We start from the raw sequence: 23,898 nt of genomic DNA, 5'->3' as shown, positions 1-23,898 counted from the left end.
ACAACAATTCATAATACCAATTGTCTGTGTAAAGACTATTTTTAGCACCTATTGTAATTTGAAGTCTTTGATAACAAGTCTTTCATTCTGTGGTTATATTGTCATTTATGTATTGGATGATAGTAACAAATCAATGTGTACCTATTGGCAGTGTGAATTGGTGTAAAATTTTGATATTTACTAATTTTTCTCGGAAATCGGAGTAAAACGCAACAACTAATTTAGCAAATCAAAGACACTGAATATGAATTAATTAGGATTGCACATCGCAATAAGTACTATATAAACGACAAGTTCGCGACTTGTTTTTGTTTTTATAAAGCAAACTGTACCTAGGAACAGTTTATTTGGGAGATGTGTTTCATTCAATTAAGGCGTAGTTCTACAGATATTTTAAAGTTCTTGTTATCTGTTTAGTATATTATATGATCTATTAATCGGATGTAGTTTTTTACACCTGGTAACCTGCTGCCACCCACTCACGCAACGGCGGATCCAGGGGGGGGGGGTCTTGGGGGTCATGACCCCCACCTAAGCTGGTTCCAGGACTCAGGTGGACTACTAATTGTACATAATGATTTTATTTAAATATTTCGTCACCATACAGATTTTATGTATATTCAAACCTTCTTTTGTTAAATAACTTTGTATGGTGCCAAACGTTTGAGAATGAACGAACGGAAATTTGAATTCTCTCGACTACGTAACGTCTAGCTTGACCTAACCTCAATCGGAATTGGAACGACTAAATTTCAACATATCATAACATAGTTCTCAGTTAAAAAACTTAAATCTCTTTCTACCCATAAGTGTACCGTTACAAGTATTCTTAAAATTTATTGCTGCAAATTCACAAATTACAGGAAATGGATAGTAATCAATTTTTCATTTTTCAAGTGCGTGTATTTTAACTTAAATTTTATTTTTATTACTTCTCTAAATTATTTTATTTCTTATTGTTACGCAATTGAACTTATACTAGTATACTAAACCTACTTTAAAATTATGTTGTTGCTTTGTTAATATTTTATGCTACGAGTATATACCGTTTATACTAAGTTATAAAAACTTAGTTTATGCACTACACACTTGTTGAACCCACCTCTTCACTCTTGCGGAGTTTTGCGTCATACCCCTCGACATACCTCTAGCTGTTATGGCAAATCATTCACCACGGTTATAGAATATAAATAGGCTGCCTCATTCCGTGAGTGATAGTTCTTCTCTGGATGTCTTCAAGAGAAGATGGCATTATGTACGTGTATATGTACAAGTTATTTAGGTTAACTTTTTCAAGTGTACAATAAAGAATAAAAATTTTAAGTACAGTACTTAGGTACATTAATAAAATACCTACTTTTTACTTCTATCTGTTGTCATCAAAATTAAATTATAAGTTCTCGACTTGACCACGGCTATGTGACCCCCTCCTGGCGCCAAAGCTGGATCCGCCCTTGCACTCACGTTTCCAACAAGTAATCAACTAACTGCATATTTTGTATGGGGATAACATGTGGCCACCACTTAGCAACTGATGGAAAAATTATTAAATTGGTCAGTTGAACCGTGGAATTCGCGGGCACACAAAAAATGCTATTTTTAGATGTAAGAATGTCTTAAATTCTTACATAAACGGCTTAGCGTATAAAAAACCAAGATAGGTTCAATAAAATAATGAGATTCTTGAAAATCCCTTACGAATTCTTTAAAGTCTAAAATTTTTATGAAAAGTAATGCAAATAGCAAAGAGCGTATGTATTATGCTTCTGTGGTCTGGCTTCTATAATGTTGGCAGACATTCATTCCTGCCAATGTCAAAAACAATGTCAATCAATCGGAACCTAACGCATAGATTGAGCATCATAATATTTGTGTATTTATAATATAATTCAATCAATCTAAAACTGAGCAGACAAATACATGATATACATTTAATTGCCCAGTTTTTCAGGAAGCCTATAGGCTATATAAATTTTTCTACCCTAAGGAGGTTAAATAGGATATCATAGTATGAATTCAGGTTGACCATTAATATATTAAACACTTTCAGGATTTATTAAAATGTACCATTATACGTTAGTGGTAGTAAGTTAAGAGATAAAAGATAATTAGTTAGAATGCGCATAATTCAGTAAATATGAGTCTGTTTTAAAAATCTTATTTTAATCTGATAACCTCTTGGATAAATATTAAAAATAACTCTGGGGAACTAGGAAAACGTAGCAAAAGCGCAGGCCGGCAATTCGAGGCGGTGGGTCAGGGTATATTGTGTATAATAGAATAATGTGTGAAAAAATGTTTATATGCAAAAATCAGATGTTGTAGACCTTACGCGGACCTTAGGGCTATCTAGTATCCTATTAGGACTTTTTCGGTATGCCAGTATCAATACGATTGTAGGTAACTATCAAATTGAAAGTACATATTTTTATTTTATTATTATTGGCTTTAATATGTGGCCCACTCAGATGCTCCACATGACAGAGGACTGTATGCTTCAGGCTCAGATAAGAACCTATGCCTATATCTGAGCCTGCCAATATAGTTAGTGAAATATTGTGCTGAAAGTAGATAGTAAGTAATAAGTATTGTTTCTATTTAGATACCAGGAGCAGTTTACATAATGTTAACAAGCCTGAAATAGGCTCTTGGGGATATTCCTTCATGCACCACATAGGCACTCATTATTGTCATGTAGGTACAATGCCACCATTGCATTCCTAAAAACTTGTTATCTGCTTAACCATTTATTACAGTCTGCCTAAATTTGGTGCAATACTGAAAAACATCATATAGGTAATTTTCTTGCATCAAACAAAGCAAATTCATATTATTATGACCTTACTTTACCATTCAATAAGGGAACTAACAGCCCCTAGTTTTACTTAAAGCCTTTACCAAGTTTTCATTCAAAATTCCTCAATGGCTTAAGTCCAAAGTCATAATTTAAGGCTTTAAACATAGTAAAAAAAAAGCTTCTCGTGTTATATTAAAAGCCAATGCAAAATTTTCATACAAAATTCGTCAATAGATTAAGATCAAAGCTTATAATTTATGGCTTTAAAACATAAACAAAAAGACTCTTGTGCTATACTAATAGCCAATACCAAATTTTTATCCAAAATTCTTCAATGTGTCAGTGGCCAACATCATAATTTATGGCTTTTGAAACACAATGAAAAGCCCAAATGAGAGTATATGCTTAAAGTAGGTATCTCTATAAGATCAAATTGAAATTCATAATGAATATATTTTTTTATCATTGAACCAAAGTTACCTACCAACATAGCTTAACAAGAAGTGAGTTGCAGCTGCAATGTGTCAGGCTCTTTGCATTGATCATAATTTATTACCGAACATTTATTGCCCAAGCTATAAGTTTGACTGACTATGGCAAAATAGTTCCTAGGAGTGGATGGTGACAAGCGGCACCAGACCAGACAGTTGTATTTAAAAGAAAAATACTAATAGTCTAGCTAGTCCATCGGTTTCTACAATATCAGATCAGTTTGGTGTTGCATAATACAGCTAAAGTTTTTATAGAAACTTTTTATAAATAGAAGATGAGTGTTACTTTGTTTATTCAATTCCAATATTGTAAATAAGAGACATTTCTTTTTTTTAGACATAATCAATAAACTATTACACAGCTGAACCAATTTTATTTAATTCTTTCACTATTAGAAACCTTTTTTCTCCCGATATATGTAGTTTATTTAATTCCAGAAAAAATATGATTTCAGCCTGAAATTAAGTATTTGTAAACCAAGCATGAAGAAAAGGCGCTAACGTGTTGGTTTATCCGCGTGCGCTGACTAAATGATTCGTCGTACGTAAGTACGAAGTACCACCTAAATATTGTCTGTCTTGTATCTTCAGTAGATGTAAGTAGATGTACGTATGATCATCATATTAATTCTTAATGTTCTCAAAGGCGTGTAGAGTCCTCCAATCCGCAGCGTGGTAGACTATGGTCTAACTCCTGGACCCTTCTCATTGTGGGAGAGATCCGAGCCGTATAGTAGTTTAGGTTAAACAAAGGGTATTAAACATTACACTATTACCTTAAGGCGGGTGGGGCGACGCGGTGGGTCGGAGTATTTGTTAAACATACAATAATCTAAAATACCTCACTCGTCTGCGTCGAGGGTCTAATCAGCTGAGAGAGAGCGGACTGTACTTGGTTCAGTCCACTCTCTCTCAGCTGCTAAATTGAATTTTTCGCAGGCTTTTTATTATTAAATACTTAGGTAACTATTCAAATTTTTAACAACTCTTACTCTGCAATATAGAGTCTACACTCTACGTCATGGGTTTTGTAACTTATTTCGCCCACCACCCACAATTGAGTACATATTACGATTACGCTCAGTTAAAAATTAACATTACTAACAACTGGAGTTATCAAGTTCTACGTGGGTACCCATTATGATGTATCACGTTATTTCTGTGAGAGTCTTGCTATTTCTGTAAAGTTACAAGGCATATGTTAACGGATGAAGAACCTTCTTTGCGATCTTTTTTAAAATACTTATATTTTTAGCATTTCCAATCAGGTATCCCCTCGAAATTAATATGTAGGGTTCATTAAGGAGTTTGATAAAGAATTTCCTTAAAAGTTGGAAATGCATTCGCGGCTCCTCTGGTCCTGCATTAGGTCAGGGGTTCAAGGGCACCGGTCACCGGTAGTCAGTTCAACGCTTGTAGTAAAATAGAGCTAATTTAAAAAACTTGACTTTGACACAAAAGTTCTTCTTCCTCGCCTGCTCGCTCATTTCACTTGTTTTAGGTTTCTATCCAAAACTTGCGTTTTGGATAGAAGCTTAGTTTCAACATCGCGTTCTTGAATGTGAAAACGTTAGCATGATTTGGTTCAATTCTTCTACTTCTGGCGCCTCTCCAAACAGAAACATTCTGCCACGAATTTCTTCTTCTACCGAAGCTTCTCTCAATTGTGGACATCATGATGAAATCCGTTTCAGCTTGCTGCTGAAAAACAGGACTTCAGTTATCAGTTTCTTCTTGGAAGACCCAAATTAAATTTCCATATAGTAAAAGTATGTGAGAAGCGGTGATATCGCAGTGGGTGCTGAGTACGAATCCTAGACTCTAACTTTTCTGTGCGTTATGTGCAATTTATGTAAATAAAATATAACTTGCTTCGACGGTGAAGGAAAACATCGTAATACGCATGAATACTTCATGCCTGAGAGTTCTACATAATGTTCTCAAGGGTAAGTGGAGTCCACCAATCCGCACTGGGCCAGGACTACGGGCTTAACCCCTTCTCATTATGGGAGGCGATCCGTGCCCCGTAGTGGGCCGGTAGTAGATCGATATGTTGATGTCAAGTATATGGCATTTTGGAACCTTGTCCAAAAAGGTAAGATACATTTAAAAAAATGTTCAAATAGAAATAAGTTAAAAAAGTGTAAAAGTTTTTTTAGTAGTAGAGCTTTTTATGCCAGCTAGAGCTCGTCTGGGGAAATACAACTGCTATGCTTATTTCTGCCGCTGAGCAGCATTGCTTTTTTGTTGTTCTGGCTTGCTAGTTACAGGCGCATGAGGCATAACCTACACCCCAGGTTGATGGTACTTTGTAGGACGTTTTGCTTGCATGTTCTGCGAATTTTTGCTTTGTTTATAGGCAATCTGATTGGGCTGTCAATTATAACTATAAAAATGGTTCATGTGAAGTTATGGGTGAGTACCTACTTTTAATTAGTATTGTTTTGTTAGGAAATTGACTCTAATAGATTTCCAAGGTTGCAAATGTAATATTGGAAATAGGTGAAAATGATGATAGGTAAGTGCAGTGAAGGAGTTTAAAAACCTATTAATAGGCAAAATGTCGTTGTTAGTAGAGCTTTGTGATGGGTTTAACGCAATTGAGGGATAGCCAGCCTGAGCCGCGTCGGTAGGTGAGCTGAGCGGGTTGCGGGGCATCGGTCTCGCAGACCGGTCTGCGCGGGTGGCGGGGTGTGCGCGTGGGCAGCGAGCGCGGGCGCGGGGACTGGCGACAGTCGCGCACCGAGCGCTATACTACGAATACGTCGGGTGGCGACGCGCCGACCCGTCGCGTGCTAGTGTTGTGTCACAGCGGTGGGCCAGGTCGGTTTCGAGATTTATTCGTTCCGACTCAACCATGGCTCTCAACTCGGACGGTGAACAGAAATCGAACCTGGTCCTCCGCGTAGACCAGGATTCTGACTCGGTTTTGCAGTCATTATTCGACACAGTGCTCAAGCCCGACTCTAAACGACCGCTACAGGTGCCTCTGCGTATGCGACAGCTTCCGAAGTCGTTCTTTAACCCGCCGTCGACCGGTTCCAAGTCGCCATCTGTCTCTCACTCGCGAGAAAACTCGGCCGATTCGGCATTCGGATCGTCGTCCGCGACTGGATCCGCTCCAGTGTCCCATTCACGAGCACACTCCTCGCCCGCAAGTCTCCAACAGACTTATGCCGCGGGTCAGCAGAACCAACAGCCGCCGCTGCCACACCAACATGCCAAACAAAGGTCCTACGACGTCGGATCACATCTTCCAGACGACCTCGGCCCTTTACCAGCTGGGTGGGAGCAAGCACGGACGCCAGAAGGACAGATATATTATCTCAAGTAAGTTTCTTAATATTGGAATATTAACCGAATGTGGCTTTATGTTTACTGCATAAGGCTATATTTTCATCTGTTATACCTAAAAATGTTCTACGATGTCATCGGCCTTTCTATTCCTCAATTCAGTAGGTAGTAGGTAAGTAATTATTGCGCATTTCCTTGGCTTCATGTATGTAATAAAGTAACTTTGTATTTAATACTCGTAGATACCTGTGTCAATCATATCAGTAAATCAGTAAACTATATCGATTTGTAGCAATCAACTTATGTATTTAATTGTACCTAATTTGAAGTAATCAATACACTACTTAATAGTATGCATAAGTATTAAAGTTTAATATAATTAACGTAATCTAGAGTACTCGTATATATAGGTACTGGTAGCAAATAAATAGAATTACCCAGAAAAGTTTAACTAGGTATGTTACGTTGTCGTGCGATCACTAAGGTGGTCGCCTTTGTCTGCAAATTGCTATGCGAATACAATCAAGGTGGTACCTAACCTAGTAACTATACACATCGTATTTTGAGTTATTATTTTACGATTCTTTAAAGTTTTTGTGCTCATAATGCAACAATTATGTTCCGCCTCTTTCACTACACTTACAACAATTAGGTTAAATTTAAACCGAATTGTTATAAAAGAACTACAAAATAAGACATAACTAAATGGGACCTATTCAAGAGCTTCCTTAGCTCATTTAGGTATTATGGTCTTAAGAGCACCGCTCAACCCAATGAACCAAAATTCACAAAAATCGGCTAAGCATCGCTCCCGAAAATTCGCATCGGGTTAAGATTTTCGGCCTTACTTTGATAAGTTGGCTGATTAACAGTAGCATCAGCCACGATTTTATGAGAGTACTTTTCCGGAGTGTAATATTGTGTAAGATCTAGTTTTTATTTAATGTTAAAGAACTATTGCCTTCAGGTAACGTTTCGTTTTGTGAATAGTAATTACTGCACCTAAATTTCTGGGATTAACCCAAAATATACCTAACGACTCTTTTAAAATGTATTAAATTCGAGCTAAAACGATATTGTTTTGTATTCATCGCTAGGTGCCATTTAAGGAAAGCATGAGTAAGGTTTCCATGCGGATTTTATTCATCTTACAGGTAGCTAGTAAGCTTTTCACTCTAGAACTAAAGAACTGCTCAGTAAATTATTTATCGTTTTATATTTTCACATAGAATAGGTATATAATTCGCCGAAAGTTTTCCACTGGTCAAGCAGAATATTTAATAAGTTCACGCGTATTACACATATTACTAGGTATAATAACACTTATGTTACTTGGTAGTGCGTATAATCACTTTACATAGGTACCAATATTATTACTTGCTAGGTATTATCACCGTGAAAACACTTAATTTTTGGCGGTACAATTTCGTTCCTAGTTTAAATGAATAAATCATAAAAAATGCTAATTCCTTGATGACGCCACCTTGCTCGTCGCCTTCATCATCAGTACAATGACTAAGAAGTCTTATTATATGGATAAAGATGTCAACCTGTTTTTGTTACTTTTATTGCATACTGTACTGTTATTTACCAGCTGCTTCTTGCTTTCAACAGTTTACACGTTAGTGTTTTAAAATCTTGTTAATTTTCTCCATAACACAAGCTACGCCTAGTTTGGGGCTAGATGGCGATGTGTGTATTGTCGTAGTATATTTATTATTATTATTATTAATTTCCTTTGGTTTCGAAGTCAACCAATGGAATTACAAACAGAAAAAGAAGTCGAACGAATTTAGCAAGCATAAAAATGGGTGGTGTTACCAATCTGGACCGTTAAACAAATTATTTAAAGCACTGTTGGCTACTCTAGTTTGCAGGTGTTCATAGCGCAATACTCTACTGGCTGTACTAGTAGTACCTATCAGACAACCTGCTGGCTTGTTGGTCCGCTACTTATATTTAAAAAAATGATCGTAGCCTAGAACGTGAATTGATAAATTTAGTGAAGTTATAGTTTTCCAATAACATTCACAATCTATAAAGCTCTAAAATAACTGTTTTACGGAAATCACGTTTATCAAGTGCCAGAAAATTTATATAAAACTTGGTGTGTAACAATGTAAAATGACTTGAGGGACAATTCGTTTCAGAAAACTTATAATATAGATCCTACGCTATTAGTGAACACTAGTGAAAGATTTTTTTTAAATATTTAATTTCGGGGTTTCTTTAATTTTACCCATTTTCTCTTAATCTCGATACCTCTCCGCCACGGGGTTACGTAGGATTTCTATCTTCTGCGAAAGTATCACAGTTCTATTAATTTTAAGATTTCATAATAACTGCTATCACATTGTTACTCTTTTTTCTAAACACTAATGTTTAGGTAAGTACTCATTTTTTTCTAATGTTATGTTGTCTATAATTGTATTTGTTACGTTTTAAATAAAATCTATAAGTGTATTCCTGGGCGTAATCCTTTGATATTCAAAGTACACGTCTTATCAATGTTTTTTTAATTATATATTTTAAGTTTTTTTTTTCTATGAAATCCTATTGAAGATGTTTTTATATTCTTATGCTCTATCTTCAAAACATAATTATCACTGTGCCGTCATATTCGCCTTTATCGCATTCGTATATATCTTACCTGATAATACGTACTTAGCGATAAAATTTGATAAGTCTTGTGGAAATGAATCACGGGGTACTAAAATGGGTAACTAAGTATAACAAAGAAAAGTAATTTACACAAAAACAAAATAAATCCAACATTGATCTGCAGTGCATTCCAAATTATCCATAAAATATCTACGATCGGATATGAAATTTTAACCTTATGCTGCCTGGAATAATTTTGCCATTACACTGAGATTGTCTGTCTTTCAGTCTCTGTCAAAAACTTTGAGAAGTTTTAAATAACTGTGTTGGTCACCCTTATGGAAGACTAGCTGTTGCCCGCGACTTCGTCTGCGTTTGTTTTTGATGTGACATTAAATTTAGTTGTATTTCTAAAAAAAATTAAGTTTTCAGTATCGCTAAGCCTTAAATAAGTGATTTGCTGCTGTCCGCTGAGGAGTTCTGTCCTCTATCTCCAACCACAGTTTGGGCAAAATTAAACACATATAATTTTATAGTACAAAAATAATTATTCAAATCGGTTATACTTTTTCGGAGTTATGGTGTAAAATAGAACCGAGCTTAATGTCGGTATAAAAAGTAAATTACTTCTAACACTTCCAAGAAAATTTGTACGAAGTTTCATGAGGATCGGTTAAGTAGTTTTTGCGTGAAAGCGTAACAAACAAACTTACATTCACATTTATAATATTAGGGATTATTATAAGTAAAGATAATCTAATAAGTTATCAAATCTGGTAACTTATCGAAATATAATAATCGTTTGAACATAATCTGCAATGCCTAAACATAAGGCTGGCGCCGGTGCCATTATTGTTAGGATACATTTCACTTGCGTAGTCTAAGATTAATTATCATAGCGTGGGCGAAATATCTGTTTCTGTTGTTAAAATGTCGATATTAAACAGACCTTTACATATTTCATTACTTTTAAATTGAACTCTGATTGTAACCGCGTATTGATTTGGAGAGTCCTTTCATTTGAGTTTACCTTATAAAGCGATATTGTAGAGATAGGTTGAGACCGTACAATATTTCATTACCATGTGATCTTATTATTGTGCCAGAACATTGTTTTTTTTTTCATTTTACTTGGACTTTCACACCTAATTTTATTATTTATATGATTTTAATGTCAGCTTCAAATAATAAACTATCATAATGTTGTCTGTAAATCTTGTGTCACATAATTAGCATATAAGTATTTGTAGGCCTATAATAATCTCGTTTGTTTGGTAACAGAGGTAGTTACCGTGTCGAGTCTGGACGACGACGCGCCGCCGTTCGTCTCACCGGTGGACAACAGCCAATGCTACATCAAAGCTTTTGCCACCTCGTAAATAAACCATAGCGACAAAATATGTGGATAACTAAGTATCCGTATCTGTATAAAAATACTGTTGTAGGTATAGTTCGTCAGCTGTAATAGTTACAATGAAATTTAAATAAATACAACTTTTAATCATTAAGAACCTCATTTATTTCAATTTTAAACAACGGGAAATAACGATCCTAAGCTTATCTGAAAATGCAATTCGCGAAGCACGCTGAGTCTTTGAAGTTGCCGACGCGACACACGCCTTTTGACCAGAACCGGAGATGGCAAAGATTTTAACAAACTATATATATCTGTGCCGGTTTTTCTGCTAAGACTGCTAAGAGTATAGTAGAAAAACCTAAAAAGAACGAGTCATATTTTTAATAAAATAAACATTAATTAAAGTCAGACCCGATTTTTCAATCTTCAAAAATAATTTCGCACTTATTAAAGAAATAAAAATTACTTACTACTTCTTGTAAATTAAGTTTTGACAGTAGTTGTATAATTAACTTCGTACATGTTGAAATTTAATAATAATTACCCATCTTATATCCTGCGATTTTTTAAAATCATTGTATAAGATGAATTGATTACTTGTACAAGCATTGTCAAATAAATTAGTCAGATAACAGTTATTTGGCTTTGTATTAAAATATCGTCCCTAAAAGCTGTTTTTTTAACTACACACTTAACAGTTAACCTACATGAGGATACAAACTGACAAATTGTCCAGTGTTGATATGCACCCGAATCCTTTATTTTCCTTTTTATTTTCTGTCAGAAAATGTTATTAATTCGGAACATTTTTAGTTTATGTTCGATTGGTGGAGTGTGGGTGCTAGAGGAAATATTTATCCGAACTTCTTTCTACTGCATTAGGGAAGAATGAAATCTTCAATTATCTCGATATCGTATCGGTAAATAAATACAAAATATAAATTTACATGGTGAAATCTGACGTGCTCTATTATTTTGAATTATTGACATGGTGTTTTGTACCGATACATATGTTTCGGTTTGCATAACTCGCTTCGTTAACGTACGTTAGGATGCCAAGGCGGAAGGCCTGCACGTCTAGCCGTGAAGCACTTCACAAGCTCTGAAAATATTGATATTTGGAATATCAAAGGTATTAATTTAGATGGTCAGACGCTTGGCTCTGCTCACTGCATGTTGCGTCGGCCGCACGAAGCACTAGATGGTCCATTGCAACCGGTGCGTCTCTTCCGCGTCGGCAAATAGACGTGCACATCGTTTCTTAATTGCAAGTTGGGCCGATGTTTTATAAGCTCCATAACGGCCAGCGTGTGTCTCGCTTGCGAAATGTTTGCTTTAATTATTATTGGAATGGAGGGTAATTCTCTGTGGTTTTGTTCGCCTAGACTTGGCGATGTTCCGAAATGGGTAGCGATGCAAATTGCCTTGGCGGACGCCCAACGCGGCGCTATCAACCCGTTTGCTTTAGTGTAACACCTTACTGTTACTGATGACTCTTGACCTGGACTTTTAAATGCGAATACAAACTTCGTTACAACTTATTCGTTAATACACTTGATTAGATAATTACTTCAACCTCCGCTCCCTCATTACTGAGGGTTATATTATAGCTCCTAATGGAATAATACTTGCTTGGTTATATTATAGCTCTTAATGGAATAATACTTGCTTGACTATGTTTCTTCATTTCCACTTATTCTTTGCCGTATGATAAGCACAGTAGACGGAAAAAAGTAAGTCCTTTGCCTAGTCCGTCTTACGTTTTAAGCGACGTCCGCATGATCTCTTCTTTCGATCTTGCCTGTAAGCATCAGCTTTTCTAGAGGTACTGTTCGCGTCTTCTTTGGCTTCGTAATATTAGATTATGACAATGTACTTTCCAAGTAATTTTCTGCTATAGGCAATTGGTAAAGTTTGCCCTTGTGCTGCAGAACACGTGAACCTTTAATGAACCTGCAGCCTGGGTTTAAGTTCTAATTCCTTCTGTACAGTGGGAATCTTTCCCAGAAGTGAAAAGATGGTCATGATATCCTTGTTTGAGCCAAGTAGCTCACACAACTCGACATGATAATACAAAAATAAAAATAAAACTTGTGTCGGTAACAAAACAATAAATACTTGGAAAACAACAACCAAACCTACGTTACCCATAACAAAAGGCTCGTCGTCGTTCGTAAAATGAACAGAGTCATTTGACATCGGACAATATTTCCTTTAATGGTTCGTCCTTTGAATCCCTAATCAGAGAAACTTCTGTTGAATACAAACATACTCAGAACCTCTAATGCAAACGTAGTGAGAGTTCGTTCAACTCTTATTTAAATCCATTCTAGGCAATGAACACGTTAATTTTGTTAAAAACAATGACTTACATTCTATAAACACATGCTTGCTTCGGGCGAGGCAGGATGTTCGCTTGCCTTCTATTCTACGGCATTGCCTCGCGAGCTTGCTTGGTTTACAATGCGTCCACAGGGGTTTAATCAATAAAATCTAGTCTTCTTTCTGGTTTTCGTTCCTTTAATTCTTTGCTCCGAACGAAAATATAGTAATAAATACTTTTCTTCTATATTACTAATTATCTTTAACCCCACGGGAAATCATAATAAAAACAGTACGCGGACGAAGTCGCATGTCTCGTTTATGCAATCAGAGAAGTTATAGGTAGCGTAGACCTTATCGGTATTTTTATGATTACCTACACTTTATCAGCCGTACCTGAAGTTGATAGTTAATCTACAATTACACGTAAATATTATGTCACCGCACCGAACAAAAAATATAATTAGTGCTTGTTAATCGGCCCATTAACAAAAACCTTAGATACCTAAATAATGCATGCGAAACAATATCCCGGTACATATTACTAAAGTAATAGTGAGGTAACTAATTAACTTCACGACTGTTTCTTAGAAAGAAGGTGAAGTAGTCACATGCACAACAAGTGAACTTATCGTAGTGTATTCAAAGCGATAACGTTTGAAATACAGCACACTATCGCCTTCTCAGAAACTTGGCGTCCGTTTAGTGTTGCCGTCGGACGCGGCAGGTAGCTAACGGCACTCTGTCGACAATAGGATTTTAGTTTTACAATGAGCTTAAAAACTTTAAAAATTAACATAATATATGCTCTGACCAGAAACTATTTATATAACTCTTTAATCATATCATTATATATTTCGTCATCCATAATTATAATGTGAGGCATTTAACTAAAGATGTTAAATTGATGAAATTAAAGTGCGTACAAGCTCAGATGACTTGTCCATTATTTTTAAGAAAAAGCCACTCATTGGCCGATATAGATGAATGAATTAATGAAAAAATTAGATACAGACATATGAACATACAAAACATAGAGCAAGAGTGAGTATGAGAAACAAGAGTTACTTAAGTAGCTCGAGCAACAAGAATTACGGCCTTTTTATCTCAAGCAATCCTTTAATCTCAAGATGTGAGAAATTATAGTGCTGAAGTAGCGAAAGGAGCGAAGGGAGCCCTTTCGCTAAAAACAGCGCCTCGACGTAGATCTACTTCTTGGTATATACTCATAGTAGTAACCTATGGAAATTCCTACAGAATACATTAAAAAAAATCTGAAAGTATTTTATTAGCTAGCGCGCTAAAATTTAGGCTTCTTTGTCACTGCATATCAGTCTCAGCCATAACAATCTAATAAGGAAATTAAATAGAAGCAATAAACAGGATTTTTAAGGATTTCTAAATTTTACAATTATTTCATGCCCATTGACTAGTACACGTTACGAAATAGATCCTATGGGGGTACAAATTGACAATCTTAATTTAATTGTCGTCATAGTACTTAATAATAACTACAAGGTACTTACAACAGTTATTAACAATAACGTAACTGCGGTTACTAAATTAATTGCATTATTATTTGATTGACGTATACGTTTCGCGAATTCCCCAAGCAAAATAATTTTATTTACTAGTAGTAGTTATAGTCTTGAGCTGGCTTATGTCATGTTTTATAAAGAAACACCTCAGCTGTCAACTTTGAAGGCTAAAGTATACAAATAAGGGCCCGAGAATTGACCATCGCAGATGAAGTCCGTTTCACGAAGGAGCGTTTCTATTCTTATACATGCCATAAAAAAATACATTATCCCAGTTGTATCGATATTAAAGTAGGGGTGAGAAGGGTGGCTGACTTTTCAATATGCAAGAAGACGCGCGTCTAAAAATTCTGAACTTCTACAATGGTTTACGAAATGTGACTATCTTTTTTTTTAAGAAATGTTTCCTAATTTGGTGCGTTGTCTTACTTACTAGGGGAGTTCAATAAAAAAAAGCTTACGGATATATCATTACTTCGTGTTAATTTAGTTTCTTGAAACAGTAAATATTTAGTGAATAGTGTGATACCTACCATTAGCACATAAGTACGATTTGAAATACTTTTTGCAAGCTTATAATTTCCTTTTTATTTTTATTATTATTCTTTTTCATCTTGAACTCCTAGATTATCCTGTACTTAAGCTACTTCTTCATATGTACTACGTAATATTCTAAAATAATTGGGAATTACCTATTAATCACTAATAGAAAGGTAAACATGAGGATTCTCCATATCCACATATAGAGAATCCTCATGTCGGCCAGCATCTCGGATTGCTGCCAACGCAACGGCGAATCAATAGTTATCTTGATGAAACCAGACAATCTTTGCGAATTTACCACGTCGTTTTTGCTGATTCCGTTGCTTTATTTTTCATTTATTCCGCATATAACCTTGCCCCTTAAATAATGACGTTACCGGATTATTGCAGAAAAACCTTAAATGTCTTAGTTGTTGGAGGGTGTTTATTCCAAGATACAATTCGTTCGTATCAATAGTTTCTCCATTGCTAATTTTGAAAGTTATCAAAATTATAAGTCTTTAAAAATTTGCTAACGCTTTACGCTGGGGAACGTTTGGGTTATATAAGATTCCTCTACACTTGACTCTCACTGACCGCCCTTAGCATGATATGAAGTGTAACAGGTTACTAATACCTTTACATTGAATAGATTTGCGCAAAATATCGCTGTTCTGTGATTGTTATCAAGTGCGTAAGGTAATCTTATCGGGGCAGTTTTTATTGTACTAGTATCTACTAATCTTGTCAACTCGACTGAATTGGTAGTTGTTAGTTACATTCATTTCTTTTTGCGTGCTAACTGATAAATTCCATTTTTTTCGACGAAGCCAATAACTGGTGTAATTATTTATAAGTATCAGCCATTTAAAGCGATATTTGTAGTTACTTTTAAACTTGTAAGAGGTAATGTGACATTTATATCCTTTTGTGTGTAAGATAGCGTTAAGTGTTGCTCTTATAATGCGTTACGAAGAAAAGTAACCTTTGTTTCTATTAGGATAAAACTTAAAATAGATTGTGGTAATAGAAGCAAAAACAAGGTACTCAGTTTCCACGGTCTGATTACTGGATGTTGGCTCTAGACGGCATCTTTATCGGAATCAATCAGAAACTATTATACTGTTGTTATAGGTATTATTTGTTTGTTTTAATCTTTTGTTTGAAGAAATCATAATCGGTCATAGACAAATAAACAGGTTTCAAGCTTGTTTAGTTTAAGGCAAGAACTACCTAAAGTGTAGTCTTTCAGTAATTAAAGCAGTATTAGTTTAACTTTCTTTATTTTCTTTCTTTGTTTTCTTGAATGGTTTAAGTTTTAATTATTAATTCCAACACCAACCACTGGTAGTCTTTATTACTTTTTGTACCTTTTTTACTAACTTCCTATTCTGTGATAATAAAATGTATGTATGGCGATATTAATGCATAGAGAGTGAGTCATTTTTCTTAGCAATACAAACTAGATATTTAAGAAACATCGTGTTTTACATGGGTCTAGCGTGCTGTTTTTGACTAAGAAGAAATTACCTACTTTTTATGTTGATGGTGGGTTATCAAGAACAAAGTGTCTGTCACATTACCTACTATATAATTTATTGGTAATTCATTAGTATATAATAATACATTAAATAATAAATCCGTGACAACGTATAAATAGGTTTACTTTCACATCTGTGTATTGAAGCACAAAATGCGATACGCAGATCGTTAATGTCCCTTATTTTGGCATTTGGATTTCTCGACTAAATTTCTGATATAGACTGCAGAGTCCATCTTTAAAATATTACGATACTAACCTTTAAAGGGGCAGGTACCTGTGTAATTTAATATATTTTTATATCAGTTAACATTATACTTTAAATTTTTTTTTTTAAACGCAGAAAAATATTCTGTTGTAATTCGGATCATCATCATCATAATAATCCATAATTATAATCCATAACCCACTACCGGCCCACTACAGGGAACAGGTCTTCCTCTCAGAATGAGAAGGGTTTAGGCCGTAGTCTACCACGCTGGCCAAGTACGTATTGCTAGAGTTGACACGCTGCGGCGCCGTTGAGAACATTATGGAGAACCCTCAGGCATGCTGGTTTCCTTACTATGTTTTCCTTCACCGTTAAGCAAGTGATATTAAAATTGCTTAAATTAAGTATGTTATTCGGATCCCTACTAATGAGAGCTTATCAGGGTTAAACATCTTCATAAGATTCGCAGGGCATTTAAATGGAACCATGTATATGGAAAAAATTTTGGAAAAAAAAAGGAGGAAAGTTAAGATCTGGTTAAGACGTTGTTAATTACTTTTAAATAAAAAAATTATATATAAAGATGGCTTCCATGGATACAAGAAACGCGTTTTTTTCCCCCCCCGTTTTTATAGATAACTAGCTGTTGCCCGCGACTTCGTCTGCGTTTGTTTGTGTTTTTGTACTGAATTTTTTAAGTTGTGTATTCGTATAAAAAATAAAAGCTATTCACATAAACAATATCTGAAAAGAACTGGGTGACCAGTCTCAGCTCCTCCTATCTCTTACAAAAAATAGTAATCGTTATAGGACGAATCGAAATCGCATTGCTAGCTGATTTATATGCTAAAGGTTAACGAAGAACATTTCTAAAAATTTTTATATAGTCCATGTGTAAAATCGTCAATCTTTTTCATCACCTCTCCCAAAGGAACTGAGCTTAATTTCGGGATAAAGTATCCTATGTTACTTCTATTACTTCCAAGAATATGTTTCCAAAGTTTCATGATGATCGGTTCAGTAGTTTTTGCGTGAAATCGTAACAAACAAACTTAGATTCACATTTATAATATTAGTAGGGATGGTCGTGCGTGAGTCCTACTCGCACTTATCCGGTTTTTTTAAGTAACATACACTAGTAAATGTATTACGAATCGAAAAAAACAGTTTAACATTTAGTATTTAGTATTTATACTTATTTAAAAAGTGTGTATCCTCGATGAAATTGCCTACAGATGTCGTTACTCGTTACCCACTGTTTAAATGTAGCGGTCTCTTCAAGGGTAGATCTTTGTGCTGCGCTACATTATCAAGCTTTGTGGACACAGATGTGTTTCATCAGACTTGTGTCATCGGTATTAATGTACCTACTCCAATAATACTTGTCGTGATCAACAAAGCTGTTTGTAATGATAACGTGTGAGGCATTCAGAGACCACACCGGTTGAATACCTACAAGAGGGACGCACGTTAGAACGTACCTTTCCTCGATAGCAATTATGTATGTATATGCTAATTTATTAAAGACTCGATTGTATAATCACCCGTAATTAACTTATTTGGTGTCAGAACTGGATCACGAAGTTACGACTTAGTCGTTGAGAAATCTTTGTTTTGATAAATATCTAGTTTTCATGGGTTTAATTTCTTATCCAAAATAGTTACGAATTATTTTTGGTTTCAGTTTAACTTTAAACTAAAATAAGGCCAAATTTAGATTACAAATATTAACGGTGATACAGAATAATATATGATCAATAAAAACAATTATTAGGTGCAAATACAAAATAAACAACAACCGGTATCATGGGAGCTTCATTTTAATTAAGCTTGACTTTAAAGTAAAAACTCGTAATTTATGATATAGGTACTGCATTAAGATATTATTCGAGCTTCAATAGATAAAAATATGAGTATATTCTAAAAAATATTGTCCTCCAAGTATCAATATTCTCAGCCAATAGATAGATGCATTATGAACCTCTGGCGCTGCATCATAGTAGAAATTGTCGAAATATCCACCCACAGCGTCAATCATTAGAATAGTTATATCATTTTCCTTTATAGCTTTGATTATTTATACTTTAATATAATGTGTACTTTATAATACACATTTGATTTGTGAATAATATAAAGATACTCATTACGACAAGTAAACAATAGAAATTGACTAGATCACTGTACGCGAGTACCTCGGTATGCTGGGAGTATCGCCATGCCTAATTGTAGGATCAAAAGGGGTCAAGTGTGTACATTGACGGGCGCCTTAGGCCCTACGTCATCTTCTGATGTTACAACTTGAGCAGTTCTTCAATTGGGTATATATGTGGGGTGACGTCAGTCATTGTTACAAAAGCTTAGAATAAACTGGTTATTAACTGGTGGTCATTCATGAATTATTTTGCTTTACCTAATTAATTAGTTTGATCTAAAATATGAGTTACAAGATAATGACGTAACTAGTATTAACATGTACCTAGGATCAATTAAGCTGAAAGATTTAGGCCCGTTTGGAGTGTTCATTTAATCACGTTTTTTTTAAAAAGGTTTCTTTTTCTTATTCTACTTAATAGTCAACTTGTCATCGAAGAAGGAAATGGTGATATTATTGAATAGCACTTAATGCTGTTCAGTTTAGCTTGAGTGTATGGGAACGGAAGACTGAGCTCCGTCTATTACTCATATTGAACCGCAAAACCCACGTGACGACAGATTGCCGGGACTCGACAATCACCACTAGAGCCATTATTGAATAGGTACTGGTAGACATACTTAATAATTCTATTATTTGGCGTTATTGCGAGAGCTCGAAATTGTTAATGGGTTTCGATTCTGCGTTGTTCACGAAAAGAACTAATTTAAGTTAAGGGAAATATTAATGTCACTTTAAGCACATTACCTACAATATGTGGTAGTGGTTTTATGTGGTAGTAGCAATTGTTGCAATTCGTTTAGTTTAAGATTTCTATGTTAAAAAGTGTTGATTGCACGAAGTCATATGTGTTAAAACGCCGGAACTTAATGCCTAAAAACATTTTCTTTCGTATACTTCTGGGTTCAGTCCCAGTCGGTGTTTCGGATTTTAACCCAAACTTACGTCTACCTGAGCTTTTAAAGTTTACAAATTGAGGAATTACAAGTTGCGTGAATTTGAAAAACTCGTGAGCGCAACTAGTGCATAATCGTGAAACCAAATGAAGCATCTTCCATCCGACGATCTTTAAAATAAACTGTTCTGATCAATTGAGCATGCTACAATTTTTAGTAATAGGGTACTTGTCAAAAATTATTGAGTGAATGAATGGCTTTAATTTTGACGCACAAACCACCGGAATTCCACGTCACCAATTTTAAAATCATGCTGCACGCTATTTGCTGTGATATCTGTATGGGTTCAGCTTTTAATAAAACATTCAATATTTTCATTTCGGTTCATCTCTTTCACGATCTTCGTATTCACTCCTAGCTATACCAAGCTCCCTGCAACTCTTCATGTCGTCTATCCAATTTGTGGGGATTTATCAACGCTACTTTTTCTGTTAACGAAGCTGTCGCTCCACCAATTATGTACCCAAAAGTACATCGATCCTCCGGGCTACAGCTACGCAACTAGCTGTTTTTTTTTAAATAACCCTGGTCCTTCTACGGATCTTCTAATTTTTTATTTTATTTCTATTTCGGAGAGATACTTCGCGTATATTTATCCTAATATCGTTTTGAATGTTAAACCCTTTACTTCGTAACTATTATAGAAATAGTACTTCGCCTAGTTAGTGCTTCGTTAGTCTAGTGGTAACGGTGTTTAACTACGGATCACGAAAAACTGTGTTCGTCAGTAACATATTAAATCAATGGTTTCAAACGTAACTACGTCAAAAATTATGAAGTATTGTGTGTTTCCGACATGTTATTTTCAGTATCTATTAAGACGGATTTACGAAATTTGCGTTGTTCTAACTTAGTATTTCAGAAAGTACGCTAATCCGTGGGTCCCGGTTTTTATGTAATTATTATCACTAACTGGAATAATGAACGTTTAATAATTATTAAAGCTTGCCAACTCACACTAAAGTAATAGGAAGTTCTGAAAATCTCTAATGCCTCTTTCCCATGAAAGCGGAGGCCCGTGCCCGTGTTCATTCGAGGTTCGTAGCTGCTCAAAAGTATACAAAGAGATTGAGTTTGTAAATAGCTTGAGCATTATATCTATCATTAATATCGATGACTGTTAAGTAATATTGAGTTAGCGAAGGCATAGAGAGTGGAGCAAGGCGTTTCATCTTCGATAGCGGCGCCTCGCTCGTCTTGTTTACGTCTAATTTTGGCGCGAGCGCCGCTCCGCCCGCCCCCGCTCCTCCCGCGCCTTTCCCATTGAACACTGTACGCATGCGGTTATTTCGGCAAGCGCATGGCGAACCCGCCGCGCCGCCACCACTATATTACACGTCGCCGGAGATCACACTTAATTACGTCATGGTTTAGTTTATTCATCACGACACCCTGGGGTAATTGAGCAAAAAAAAAATCAGAACCAGACTGGTGTTTTGGAAATTTTGGATCCTATGGTATTTTCCAAAAATTTTGAGGTATTAGAAGAATTTAGGAAATTGGTTCACAAGCATTGCATCACCCCAATAAAGCCGCCAATCGCTCTTAAATAGTAAGCCGTTGATCCTTGAGATTCTATTAAAGAGAATGCTTTGTACAGCAATGATAAATTTATTATAAATACAACTCTTAAATATCTCATTGAACTACTGTGACAAAACACATTTCACACAAAACACCTCGTATTCGGAAAAAATGTCTAAAAAATTCAACTAATCCAACCTATGGGATAAATAAAAAATCCATAAACCACTCAAATGTAACTATGTGACACAAAAATCTTTATAGAAGTGGGTGGCGCAGGTGCACTTTCCTATGAAGCAGTTTTTGTTGCAGAACTTCTAGAACATGATAAAGGGTAAACAAATGATTTCTATAATGAAATATACTATTTTATTGGTCTCATAACGGACAAAGTAATGAATGAACTTACATAAATACCCTAGATAAATAGAGACCTATAAAAAAAAAAATTGTTTCCTAGCACTCTTTATTCCAAGCTTCTAACCTTAATGAATAAAGATGAGCGGTGTATAATATTTACTCGAGGATCTACCTATATTTAAAGTGCATTCGCAGCGAGTCCATTTTTCACCTCCTGGCAGAGTTAATGAGATTGCGTTCTGTGATGTTACCGCGTCTTGCCCCCGAGCTTGATTCAGTTTCTTGGAATCGACCCCAACGGTGCCCCTCGCGTCCCGCGCCTATCGATAATCATCTCCGTCAGGACGTTCTTTATGTTCATACTGAGCATCGCTTTATCTACACTATCGACATTATTCATCTTACCTTACAAGTTCGTCATACTAACGCAGCAATATGAAATTTACTGTTTCTATTGGATAAGTTACCTGTTTATTATGTGGTAATTTTTAACAATTTATTTGTTTGACAAATTTTCAGACCTGTCAATTTATTTTTGCGATTTGTGCACCACTAAATTAGTCAATATTATGTATCGTAATGTTAAAATTTTCATGTAGGTTTAAAAAGCTCGATAGGTTAAGTTTGTTGTTGAACAGTGGCCTATATAAACTCAGAATCTACTGAACTTTTTTTTTTAATAATCCAGAAGTAACTTAGACTATATTTCAGTAATACTTATATTTCAGCTTTGAATAATAGTAATTGAAATACTTCACAATTACTTTTATTTAAGGGAAGAAGAAAGAACGCGCTTTCGATCCGCTGTAACCGCGTACACGGACTTCATGGTACCTACTTCGTTAATAAATATCTTCTATTTATGTACTACAAAAGAGAACCAGCAAAAAAATATATCGTTACAACTTTATGTTGTAGACAATTACACATTTGATGTCAAAAATTATTAAAAATTAAAAGGCGATTTTAATCGTCATTATAAAGATTTACTTTAAATCTATACAAATAATGTCATTTTACTATCAAGACAATCATATTATGTAGATAAACTAGCATGTTATTTAAAAGTATTGTTAAGATAATGTAAAAATAAAATAGGAATGGAGTTTTCGTTTATGAGTAAGTATCCGCGTAACCTGTATTGACATGTTAAATAACATTATTTTATGACCCTAAGTTAACGCGTGTGAAACCGCGGGGAATAGCTAGTGTAATATAAAACAACTCTGTTAAAAATAGGTGTCCGCGATAAAATACACCTCGCTTCATTATTTATATCGATAAATTATGTTCGGCGCCTCCCTGCAAGTGCACTGTCAGTTCGTGTTGAGCTTATTTTATTTTATTTGGTACACCTGAGTTGTTAGTAACAAAGGGATTGATTTTTTTCCCGGCTCCGCTCCGGTCTTTGAGCGCCTCGCCGCATTCTCGGAACCAGCGCCGATCATTCAGTAATCTCAGAAAGTTTATCGATAACTTCTCAAATGGTTCCTCGCTCGCTTGCACCAGTTAAAAAACTTTCTTGTTAAGTAGTTTGAATGGATATTTCACTTTTGTTTGGATTATAGAAAACATACCTCGTGTAGTATACATTTTTTTTCAGTTATTATACTTATGCTATGATAAATGTACTTTACTTATTACTTTAACAGTTAATTAAGTAGGTACGCAGGTAGTTTTTATTGTATTTTAGAAATTATTATAATTAATAGATTGTACCATTGTGCAAACACCATTATGTAACAATGACGATACATTATGATTTGGAAAAATGTTTACAAAAGCTTTTAATAATTTGAGAGTCAGAGACTACTGAAGAAAATATCATTTAAAAAATACCAGAATCAGAGACATTTTTTAACCAAGGTACCTACTTCGCTTAGAATGAGTGGTTTGTAATCTACTATGAGTGATCCTGATGTAAATCCTGAGAACAATGATGTAAATCCGACCTTATCATATTGAAATGCTTCATGACCCGACCTTGATATATCGAACGATTGTACGACTGCGTCTTGCGCAAACTATATTAAAATTACAAATGACATTTTGCATCTCTAAGTCTAAACCGCTCACACCCACGCACTTTCGCAACTGCAAATTTTTGTATTGCTTCAATGTGCTTGTACCTAAGAGCAATGAATAATACATACCTTCGATTATTTTAAACATACTAGATATCAGTCAGTCAGTCAAGAGTAGCCCAAAAGTGTCAGTAAGAAGAAGCATGTCA

General features: G+C 35.2%; 1 protein-coding gene across 6 annotated transcripts in view; it reads left to right on the top strand.

Moving 5' to 3' along the window:
* Window positions 1-6,034: 6,034 nt before the first annotated feature.
* The window catches only part of LOC120635170 (transcriptional coactivator yorkie), a 55,717-nt gene continuing 37,853 nt past the window's right edge, over window positions 6,035-23,898 (top strand). For all 6 annotated transcript variants that reach the window (XM_039906134.1, XM_039906127.1, XM_039906112.1 and 3 more), the window contains exon 1: window positions 6,035-6,618. In XM_039906134.1, the coding sequence (XP_039762068.1) occupies window positions 6,146-6,618 (473 nt within the window). In that variant the 5' untranslated portion in view covers window positions 6,035-6,145. The remainder of the gene's footprint in view (window positions 6,619-23,898) is intronic.

The sequence above is a fragment of the Pararge aegeria genome, chromosome 2, assembly GCF_905163445.1.
Source record: "Pararge aegeria chromosome 2, ilParAegt1.1, whole genome shotgun sequence".
Lineage (NCBI taxonomy): Eukaryota > Metazoa > Arthropoda > Insecta > Lepidoptera > Nymphalidae > Pararge > Pararge aegeria.
Note: the sequence above shows the minus strand (reverse complement) of the source record. Positions and strands in the feature narration are given on the sequence as shown.